Below are 12,468 nucleotides of genomic sequence, written 5' to 3' on the forward strand. Positions count from 1 at the left end.
AGCCAACACAGGGCAGGAGGGCCTGATGTCCACCAGGCTCGGGGCCTGCAGCGACCATATTCCGGGAACTACTGTACCCCCAGAAGGTACCCATCCCGCCCCACCCCACCCCGGAGGACCTCTACAAAAAACAAACAAACAACAACAAAAAACAAACAAACAAACCACCCGGTCACACCAGTCGCAGCAGCCCGGGCCTGAGACCCACCATCACCCAGGCCCCCCCCAACAGGGGAAAAGCACCGCCCCCCCCCACCGCACGCCCCAACACCCTGAAAAAAAAACCAACCACATTTACTTCTAAGCGATGAATTTTCGTCTCCAGTACTGCAATCTTCTGCAGGAGGCTGTAGTAGTCATCTGTGGAGAAGGGAGGCATCTTGTTGCTAGTTAGCCTAACGGTTAGCACCTTTCCAGGCTATTTAGCTTTAGCTGAGTGCTAGGTGCCCGGACACTGTAAATCAGGCTTCAGCTGTGTGTAGGCCACGCACACGGAGTTGCTGGCTCGTCAGATAAGTTGTAAAAAGAATAAAGAATTATTAAAAATTATTTAAAAAGTCACTTAAAAGAAAAAGAATAGAATTATATCCAAGACTTGTGGAAAGAAATAGAATGATTTAAAAGCAAATTAAGCAGTAAGCAGCAGGAGGAAGCGGAGACGCGTCTGCACTCTTTAGAAGCAGGAAATGTGGATAAGTAATAAGTAATTAATAAATACTTATTAATTACGTATATTGTTATATGCATGATAAACATAATACTAATATAAATAATTGACTTAGGATAACAATTTGGGCAAGACTATTTTCTATCGAAGCGGAGCTGTCTACATGGAGTTCGTTCTAGCCGTCAGAAACACACGAACAGCCAATCAGCTTGCAGATGGGCAGACCCAGCGTGTGAAAACAGCCTATTCTATCCCAAAGGCAAACAGCCAATCATTCAGCAGCTGTGTAGTTCGGTTGCAGTGGTTGCCGTGTGGGTTTGTTTACAAGGGAGTAGCAAGCAGTGAGAAGCCGGGAGGAGAGTCGAGGCGGCCGCTGCGTAGCGGAAACTGGCACCGTAAGTATAGTAATCCACGGTAGTACCGTCGTGTAGAATTTCTAGTATAGTAGGAACCGTAACGATTTGGCACCGCGGGGTACCGTGGGTATTGTGCAACTCTATAAGATACGCCACTTGGTATTCTAATTTCACTTCCCTTAGTGGACAGACGCAATGGGGCGGTCATTCGTAGTAGCTGCTTAAGTCCCGAGAATCCTATGGTCTCAACAAATTTGTTTGACATGGGGAGATGTGTAGCATATTGTTGACTTACACAAGTGTATGTGGCTCCAGTGTCTACCAGCGTTGGAGTTGGCTCATCCTCAATTAGAACCTGCAGCATTGGTTCTTCATCAGCTCCCACGATTACAACCAGGAAATGACCCTCCCTTTTAGGATTCTGTGGGCACCCCTAATAACCAATATTTGGACTCACCCATGGATCTGCCGGGCCCCTTGCTCCGCCCCGCAGGGACTGGCCACGGTCATGCTGAACATTCGGGTTTCCTTGTGCTCTGGGACATCCGTCAGCGAAGTGTCCAAGCATGCTACAAGTCCAACATGCTCCCATGGGCCTTTGTCCTCCCGGTGGGCCTCTCCTGGACCATTGACGGGGTCAATATGGGACTTGTCCCCCTGAACGATGTGTGTAAGGTGGTTGTGTTATGACACCTGGTGTATAAGTTGCGAGGTTTGTTGCAGTTGAGGGTGGGAGTACCTGTTCAGTGGCCTCCGGCATTAGCAGGGCCTGACCTTTTACCTTTTGCTTCCCTTGCAGTTCTCCCAACTGCAATTGTGCCAGTTTCCTTTGGATGTTGTTCTCCTTCTCCATCCGTTTCCGTTCATCTTGTCTGTATCTTTCGACCGCATGCACCACATGCTGCCGGAACTGCTCATGTGGTATTAATCTCACTCCTACCACATCTTCCAGCCTCGCCCGAACTGGATCGGGCAGAACCTCTAGAATAGAGTCTCTGAACAATGTCTTTAACACTGGGAATTTTTCAATTTCTTCCTGCTCTTCTTGTTTCCATTTTCTCAATTGACGTACAACAATTGCAGCTGGACTCTCCGTACCTAACAGTGGCTCACCCTTTAATACACTCTGGTCCACTCTTGAAGGATAATCTGCACGCAGTGCTTCCCACAATGCAGCTCGATTTGTATTAAACTCAGTTCCATCTGCTCGGTGACTCAACATCCAATCATTCTTACTGTGTCTCAAAATGTTCTCCATCGTAGAAGCTCCCAAACACCGTGCCCATACTGCTTTAATGTCTCCCACAGCTAACAGTTTGTCTACAGTTTCTTCTTCAAAAGCTCTTATCCACTTGATTGCACCTTCATGGATATCAGGCAATCTCGCAACCAGCCCTGCAAGGTCGAGCGTCTGCCATGGCACATAATGTCCCTAGGTCCCTTTTATCAAAATTGGATTCTGTTCCGGATCAGTATCTGGTGGATGAATATTGGATCTGTATCTCAGATCATAACTTTTATCTTTACTGGCTTTGACATCTTCATGTTGTGTCTCTGATTTTTGTTCCGAATCCTGCTTGGTTTATTTCTTGCTGCAAATCAACCGTAGGATGCTCAGGTTCTAACCAGTACGATTCTCCTAATAGTTTATCATTAAATCCTCCATAGCAGTCTAAAACTTTGGATGTATTTCTGCCTGTACTACAATATCTAGGCGTCATGTCTTGTAGTATAGTTTTGCCTACAGTGGGAGTAGTGGTCCGATCCAGATGTGACTTTTGGTGATCTGAGGAATGTGCTGTTGCTGAAGCTGTAGCACTCTTAGGATCTTCAAAAGATGCCTTTTGAACTGGTGAGTTTTAATACTGTGGGGGCTGTCTCTCTGTGTCCTGATCTGACTTAGGGACAGCGTCTGGCTGGGAAGCTACATGTCTGCTTGATGTAGCCATTTGTGGTTCTGGATGTTAAGTGGTTTAGGGCTGTTAACGTTAACTTTTTCAGTACATAGCACTAGTGCTACAGAGGCTGACAGCTTTTTAGCACAGGACCAGAGAGTTGTAGCACACCCTAAAAATGCCTGTCACCTCTACAGCTTTGTCGCATCGAACTTTGGCCAGGCCAGGGCCTGAGTGGGACTCATTTTAATCCCTGGAGTTTCATGCCTCAGACCGGCCCACTTTAGAACACAAGCTATTATTAAAATTATGTAATTATAACCTTAAATTTGATATGGAAAACTAATTTTGACTTAACCAATTAAGATATTTTCAAAATATGCAGGTTTAATTAATATTACTTTCATCTTATTCCTTTCAATTGTGGGCTTTCTGTATTTACTATCTTACTTTTAATGATAAAAGTATAACGTGTCTCTACTATCGTTTGGGCATAGAAAGTGGTTATATTGTAACCAATGCTTGCTTGTTTACACACGCAGTCCCCTCATCGCCCCTGGCTCTGCTTCTGACACTAAATCACATTTTAAAAATGGTCATAATTCTCAGCACACATCTCTCCTTTTTACAAAGCCTTCTGATTAAGTCAGGTGAGTTTCATTAATGTAGTGCTGAATCATCTAGCATCTCTGAGCACATTTTTCTTTACAGCATTCTCACAATACTATTCACTCAATGAGTAATCCTTTCCTTTCTGGACTTGTGGGCTCATGACTGGTATTTGGTGCTGTATCTTCTTACTCTGAGGGGCTACAAGACATTGCATCATACTATTATTTAAATTGTATAACGTTACGTTATGTGCCACACAATTCATTGGCTTGATAATTAATTAACTTGAACAGTGGTTTGCAGGCAAAGTTCAACATATTGCCTTACCCGTTTCATCATCCTCTCATTTGACGTTACAAACCACAAGCTCATATTAGTGAAAAAGTTGCAAATACTTGCATATTTAGCTGTGTCTGTTTCCAGAGCGTTCCTCTTTTTAATTCCAGCCTTTTGTGCTTTCTACTTTCCATATTTCAAACACCACTGACCGAGTGGGTCTACAAAAAAAACTAAACAAAGACGGCCCAGTGACAGCGGTAGCAGCATATAATCAACTCACTGCCATGACTGAACACCGGCTCAAAAGAAAAAAATGAGAACACCGGCCCTTGCGGCCCCAACATCAGACCAGTCCACCGGGAATTTGTCCCAGTCTTCCCGATTAGCCACTCCAGGCCTGAGCCAGGCGAACTCCTGCTCCCACTCGGTGTTGTAGCTCTACGTTTTAGCTTTCACTTTTGTCGTTGGCGCGTTTTCGGTCGGTGTTGGTGGGTCCCCGTTAACTTAATTTACGTTATTGTCTGTGTCATCTGGGGTGTCTTTCATTCGTTTCGTGTTTATCAACGCGAACAGGTTGAAAAAATCTCTTCATGTTTGTTGGCTCGTGGGAGTAACGTTAGCCACGATGTACCTGCACCAACTCAGCCACATGGGACAGAGCGTGAAGCTGCGACCGTGAGGAGTTGGTGTTTAATACACAAGACATAATGTTAATCACTGACCACAGTTGACTACAACTACCAGGAAGGATAATCGTGTTACCATCATAGACATACAGAAGGTTGTTTTTTTTTTTAAATCGAGATTTGAAACAAGATTTTTTTTGTGGGTAAATCTGCCCATAGCACCCATGCGACAGGGCAGATCAGTTCTTAGCATAGGCATGTTTTGATGTAGCACGTGCGACATATATGTACAGCTGTAAAGTTTTTTTTTGTTTAATTTTGTGTTTTTTGCAGATGGTATTTTTGTTTCCTTTTTTTCTGGAGATTATATGAAGAAAACTATTGTTAAGGACATTTTTAAACTTGATAGATGGCTTGTTTGATCATAAGCGGCCATTACATTTTGAGAAGAAAAAAATAAGAAGACTATATTTATGGTGTTTGCTAATAAAAAAAGAGTATCAGAATGTTGCTCTGGCCCTAAATTGAGTTAGTATTGAACAAATATCACAACCAAAGGAAGTTTGGATGCAATCAGTTGGTTTCCTTTGCAAGGGAACGTTTTGTTTATTTATTTATTTTTTTTGTATTGTATGAATTGGACTAATTTGGATTGGAATGACAATGATCTGATTGGATTATGATAGGATTATTGTGAATTAGATTGAAGTAGGCTCAAATTGGATTATATTTCTGAAGTGCATTGAGATGACATCTGTTGTGATTTGGTGCTATATAAATAAACCTAGGTTGAACTGAATTGTCTATGAACATTTTTATTTTGAGTAAAGTTAAATATATGTTAGATTGAAATTTTCCATATTTTAGTTATTGGATGTGGGGTGACACATACAGTTACTGTCTGTTTTACAGTAAAGAGTTGTGAGACCTCTTCAATAGGTGGGCTCAAGGGAGCACATAAACAGTCTCTTTATCAAGTCAGAAATATTGTAAATTAAAGTTTGAATCGAGTTACAGACTCTGGAGATAAAGTATGAGGAAAACGTGAAATATTACCAGATGGTGTGCAAAAAATTAGAGGATTGGTGTGTTCAATCAACTTTAAAGTGGATAAGTATCTCTGTGGTTGGTATTAAACAACAGAATTCTGAACCAAATTATCTAACAGGTTGTTTAAATGTCTTTCACTTGAAGAAAATATTCAAAAAGAAAGATTTTGCTATCCATTGAATACAAAGTTTATTTAATGATTTTCTTCTTCCTGCTCATTTTCAGTCATGGAAGGGTATTCATTGTACATTCCATATTCCATGGGCAGAAGTAATACTAAATACAAATACACACATCTCTGTGTAGATTTTCACTTTCTCTAGCCTATAAGTGTCTCTTTGCACAATGACCACTAGTTCTTACTGAAGAAATCTTTAAAAAAAAAACTAAAATGCCTGCTCACTACAACTTACACTATGTATTGTAAAGACATATTATGTATACATGTATGTTATTACTTTAATTTAAAAAGTACCTCTGAACTTTCCCCCCTTGCAGGTTGGAATGGGTGGAGATCATTGAACCCCGCACAAGGGAGCGTATGTATGCCAACTTGCTGACAGGCGAGTGTGTGTGGGACCCTCCACAGGGAGTTCGCATCAAGCGGACTGGTGACAACCAGTGGTGGGAGCTGTTTGACCCCAATACCTCACGCTTCTATTACTATAATGCCTCCACTCAGCGGACCGTGTGGCACCGGCCTCAGGGATGTGATATCATACCTTTGGCCAAGCTTCAGACTCTGAAGCAGCACACAGATGGGACAAACCCTCATTCTGCAGGTGGAGGAGGAGGAAGAGCATCTACTGACAACAGCCCAGGACGCAACAGTGGGGTCAGCCGAGAAGGAAGCACCTCCTCCTCTCTTGATCAAGAGCTCCCTGAAAAACAGGGCAACAAAGAAGAGGGAGACAGGTAAGACTGCTTGTCACCTGGTATAGAGTAGCAGACAATAGAATCCAAGCAGTTTGCACCAATGTACCATATTACACAAGCCACCTTGGTTTTTGGAGGAACCCTACCACAGTTACACACCCAAGTCTGAATAAATATGTTATCATTTACTCTATACTATTGAGAAAATTGGTCAGCGCTTCGTTAAAAGCTTTATATGTGAGAAGAAGAATCTTAAATTCTATTCTGAATTTAACAGGGAGTCAATGAAGAGAAGCTAAAACTAGAGAAACATGATCCCTCCTGTTAGTTCTCATCATAACTCTGGCTGCAGCATTTTGGATCAGCTGGAGGCTTTTCAGAGAATATGTGGGACAGCCCAATAATAAAGAATTACAGTAGTCCAATCTTGAAGTAACAAATAGATGGAGCAGTTTCTCTGCATCACCCTGAGACAGGATGTTCCTGATTTTAACAATATTACGAAACTAAATAACTAAATAAGATAAATAACTAGACAATTTCTCCCTGAAGCGCTCAGGTCCAAAGAGAACAACTTCAGTTTTGTCTGAATTTAAAAGCAGACAGTTCTGACTCATCCAGGTCTTTATGTCTTTAAGACAGGCTTGTAGTCTGACCAACCTATTGGTTTCATCTGGTTTCATAGATAAGTACAGCTGAGTATCATCAGCATAACAATGGAAATTTATGCCATGCTGTCTAATAATGTTACCTAATGGAAGCATGTACAAAGTAAAAAGAATCGGTCCAAGCACAGAACCCTGAGGAACTCCATGACTTACTCCAACGTGTGAGGAAGATTCTTCATTTACAAGAACAAACTGGAATATCTCAGATAAATATGACTTAAACCAGCCTAATGCAGTTCCTTTAATCCCAATAACATGTTCAAGTCTCTGTAACAGAATGCTGTGATCGATCGTATCAAATGCAGCACTGAGATCCAACAGGACAAGCACAGAAACAAGTCCGCTATCAGAGGCTAACAGGAGATCATTGGTAACTTTCACCAGTGCTGTTTCTGTGCTATGATGCACTCTGAATCCTGACTGAAACTCTTCAAACAGATTATTTCTATGTAAATGATCACAAAGTTGAACTGCAACTATTTTTTCAAGAACTTTAGACAAAAAAGGGAGATTGGATATAGGTCGATAATTAGCCAACACTTCTGAATCAAGAGTAGGTTTTTTAAGTAAAGGTTTAATTACAGCAACCTTAAAAGTCTGAGGTACATATCCTATCAACAAAGACCAATTGATCAAATCCAATATGGAAGTGTCAATTAAGGGGAAAACCTCCTTGAACAGTCTGGTTGGGATTGGGTCTAACATACAAGTTGATGGTTTAGAAGAGACTATTGCTGTTGTTAGCTCAGAGAGATCAACTGGGCAGAAGCCGTCTAAATACAATTCAGGTTCGAAAGATACTTCTAAAGCTGCTCTACTTGATGATACATCAGTGATAATAATGGGAAGGATTCCATTAATCTTCTCTCTGATAGAAACAATTTTATTGATAAAGAATCTCATGAAATCATCACTGCTGAGAGTTAAAGGAATACATGGCTCAACAGAGCTCGGACTCTTTGTCAGTCTGGCTACAGTGCTGAAAAGAAACCTGGGATTGTTCTTGTTCTCTATTTATGATGGAAAACAAGAAACTTTAGCTTTGTTGAGAGTTGTCCCACAAGTCATTGAATTTAATTAAATTAATTTCAGTTCAATTCAGTGATACATTATTAATGTCTTGTCTACGTCCCTGTGTGTTCTATTTCCTGTTTTATTGTGGCGTCTTATTCTCTGTTTCCTGTTTATCTCAGGAAACAGGAACTGTTATCTCACCTGTATCTTGATGTCGTCTTTGTGTTCAGCATTCATTCTCCCGGCATTTGCTGCCAGGTTGTCACCTCAGCTCCTTCGTGTGTCTCTGTGCTCTCTTGGTTGCTTTACCTCCTCGTGCTCCTTGCTTGTCTTCCGTAAGTTTATTTGATACTTTGGGTTTTTGTTCATTCTGTTGTTGCTGTTTCATTCCTCTTTTTGGCTTGTTGGTTTTCCTGCTCTTTTATGCAGCGTTTTCTTTTTTTTATACTTTGTCGCTCAGTTTTATCCATCTCAGTCTGTGATTTTCTGATTCCTCATGGGGGGGGTTGTTGAGAAAGACTACTATCCAGACTTCTACCTACGGCTCATGTATTTGGTTCCTCTCTTTGTCTGAGCCCAGTCTGACAATTAATCCCTAAAGACAAAATATATCACTACAGTATTCATTTGTAATAGTAATGTTGCAATAATATGGCCCATGGTTAAGTAGGAGTTAGATATGGTGGTTCCTCACAAAGAAGTTCTACAACATTGGATGTAGGCTACACAATATCAAATAAATTTAATTCTCTAATGAAAGAGTGCCTTATACCAAATTAGGAAAAAAGAATGGGACTATACAATGCAGAGTTACCAGAAAGATAGACACGCATTTACAACACTGGAAAACACTGATGACTAGTTTCTGATAAATATGGATATTAAGACAAAACTTAGGACAAAGAATCAAGATGACTTTGAAAATAAACACTGATAAAAAGGAAATGTTGAAGATGGTCAAGGTGACAGCTGTTACGAGACTCAAGATGGCAAAGTTCCAAAAGTCAGTGGTTTCATAAATAATAATAATAATTATTAAATAATAATAATAATTCAGTATAAAAGTAAAAAGAAGTAAAAATAATTTGTCAGACATCTAAGAGGGGGACCATATGTTTTGCTAAAAAGAAATGTCTTTAGGCCCCTTTTAAAAGAGTCAGTGGGTTGTGGTGCCCTCAGGGTGTCAGGGAGGACATCCCACAGGCATGGGGCAGCAGCACAGAAAGCCCATGGTCCTGAGTTTGGTTCTTGGTGGGTGGAGGAAGTTTAAGAGAGTGGAGCGAGAGAAACGGGTTGTTTTTTGTAGATGGAGGAGTTCTTTGAGGTAGGCGGGCATGTCCATAGAGGCATTGGTGTGTGAGGAGAGAAACCTTGTACTCATTCCTGGTGGAGACAGGAAGCCAGTGGAGTAAGTGGAGGATGGGGGTGATGTGCTCATATTTGTGAACTCTCATCAGGATCCTAGCTGCAGAGTTTTGGATGTGTTGGAGCCTCTGAAGGCTCTTACTGGAGATCCCGATGAGAAGTGCATTACAAGTCCACTCTGGAGGAGATAAAGGCATGGACGAGCTTTTCAGCATCTGAGAGGGAGAGAATGGGACGGAGTTTGGAGATGTTTCGGAGATGGTTGATATGGGATTTAAAGGTGAGTTGGGGGTCCATTTTTAGGCTAAGATTTGTGACTGATGATGAGAGAGGGATATAGGTGCCAGAAAAAGTGATGCTGGTTATTGGTGATGATTTGGTTTGGTGAGGAGTGCCAAACAGGATAGCTTTGGTTTTAGAGCTATTTAGCTGGAGGAAGTTGTACTCCATCCATGCCTTTATCTCCTCCATACAGGTGGTGAGTTGAGACAGGGAGGATGGTAATGATGAGGGTGGGGCTGCAGCAGTGGCATTGACATAGAGCTGTGTGTCGTCGGTGTAACAGTGAAATGAAAGACCATGTCGGCTGATGACCTGACCAAGGGGAGTGAGGTAGAGGATGAAGAGGATGGGACCAAGAACTGACTCCTGGGGAACACCGCAGGTGACTGTGTGGGGGTTTGAAGTGGAGTGGCCCATGGAGATGTATTCTGTCTGGTTTGTGAGATATGAATGGAACCAGCTGAGGGCAGTGTCAGTGAGTCCAGTGGTGGAGTGGAGCCGGTTTAATAAGATGGCATGGTCGACAGTGTCAAAAGCATGAGGAGAGAGGGGGGGCCGGAGTCTGATGCCATCAGGAGATCATTTGTGACTTTTACAAGAGCAGTCTCTGTGCTGTTGAAAAAGGGTTGAAAATTTAGACACGTTATAAAATTTAGAAACAGATAACTTGAACACCCAACTATGAGGGGCCATACAAGACATAATTCATTCTGGCCCTCTCAGACACATACATTCTCCTTTCACATACATACATTCTCCTTTCACACACATACATTCTCCTTTCACACACATACATTCTCCTTTCACACACATACATTCTCCTTTCACACACATACATTCTCCTTTCACATACATACATTCTCATTTCACGAACATATATATTCACTCACACACACATACATTCTCCTTTCACACACATACATTTTCAGTCTCTAACACACATACATTCTCCTTTCACATACATACATTCTCCTTTCACATACATACATTCTCCTTTCACATACAGATATTTTCAGTCTCTCACACAAATACATTCTCCTTTCACATACATACATTCTCCTTTCACATACATACATTTTCAGTCTCTAACACACATACATTCTCCTTTCACATACATACATTCTCCTTTCACATACATACATTCTCCTTTCACACACATACATTCTCCTTTCACATACAGATATTTTCAGTCTCTCACACAAATACATTCTCCTTTCACATACATACATTCTCCTTTCACATACATACATTTTCAGTCTCTAACACACATACATTCTCCTTTTACATACATACATTCTCCTTTCACATACATACATTCTCCTTTCACACACATACATTCTCCTTTCACACACATACATTCTCCTTTCACACACATACATTCTCCTTTCACACACATACATTCTCCTTTCACATACATACATTCTCCTTTCACACACATACATTCTCCTTTCACACACATACATTCTCCTTTCACATACATATATTCTCATTTCACGAACATATATATTCACTCACACACACATACATTCTCCTTTCACACACATACATTTTCAGTCTCTAACACACATACATTCTCCTTTTACATACATACATTCTCCTTTCACATACATACATTCTCCTTTCACACACATACATTCTCCTTTCACACACATACATTCTCCTTTCACACACATACATTCTCCTTTCACACACATACATTCTCCTTTCACACACATACATTCTCCTTTCACACACATACATTCTCCTTTCACACACATACATTCTCCTTTCACATACATACATTCTCATTTCACGAACATATATATTCACTCACACACACATACATTCTCCTTTCACACACATACATTTTCAGTCTCTAACACACATACATTCTCCTTTCACACACATACATTCTCCTTTCACATACAGATATTTTCAGTCTCTCGCACAAATACATTCTCCTTTCACATACATACATTCTCCTTTCACATACATACATTTTCAGTCTCTAACACACATACATTCTCCTTTTACATACATACATTCTCCTTTCACATACATACATTCTCCTTTCACACACATACATTCTCCTTTCACACACATACATTCTCCTTTCACACACATACATTCTCCTTTCACACACATACATTCTCCTTTCACACACATACATTCTCCTTTCACATACATACATTCTCCTTTCACACACATACATTCTCCTTTCACACACATACATTCTCCTTTCACATACATACATTCTCATTTCACGAACATATATATTCACTCACACACACATACATTCTCCTTTCACACACATACATTTTCAGTCTCTAACACACATACATTCTCCTTTTACATACATACATTCTCCTTTCACATACATACATTCTCCTTTCACACACATACATTCTCCTTTCACACACATACATTCTCCTTTCACACACATACATTCTCCTTTCACACACATACATTCTCCTTTCACATACATACATTCTCCTTTCACACACATACATTCTCCTTTCACACACATACATTCTCCTTTCACACACATACATTCTCCTTTCACATACATACATTCTCATTTCACGAACATATATATTCACTCACACACACATACATTCTCCTTTCACACACATACATTTTCAGTCTCTAACACACATACATTCTCCTTTTACATACATACATTCTCCTTTCACATACATACATTCTCCTTTCACACACATACATTCTCCTTTCACACACATACATTCTCCTTTCACACACATACATTCTCCTTTCACACACATACATTCTCCTTTCACA

At 40.7% G+C, this 12,468-nt stretch overlaps 1 protein-coding gene across 1 annotated transcript in view; it reads left to right on the plus strand.

Annotated features, from left to right (window-relative positions):
• arhgap39 (Rho GTPase activating protein 39) overlaps positions 1-12,468 on the plus strand; it is a 140,882-nt gene that overhangs the window by 23,791 nt on the left and 104,623 nt on the right. The window contains exon 2 of the mRNA XM_072390269.1: positions 5,984-6,400. Within this exon, the coding sequence (XP_072246370.1) occupies positions 5,984-6,400 (417 nt within the window). The remainder of the gene's footprint in view (positions 1-5,983; positions 6,401-12,468) is intronic.

The sequence above is a fragment of the Leuresthes tenuis genome, unplaced genomic scaffold (assembly GCF_036924035.1).
Source record: "Leuresthes tenuis unplaced genomic scaffold, fLeuTen1.0.hap1 SCAF_7, whole genome shotgun sequence".
NCBI lineage: Eukaryota > Metazoa > Chordata > Actinopteri > Atheriniformes > Atherinopsidae > Leuresthes > Leuresthes tenuis.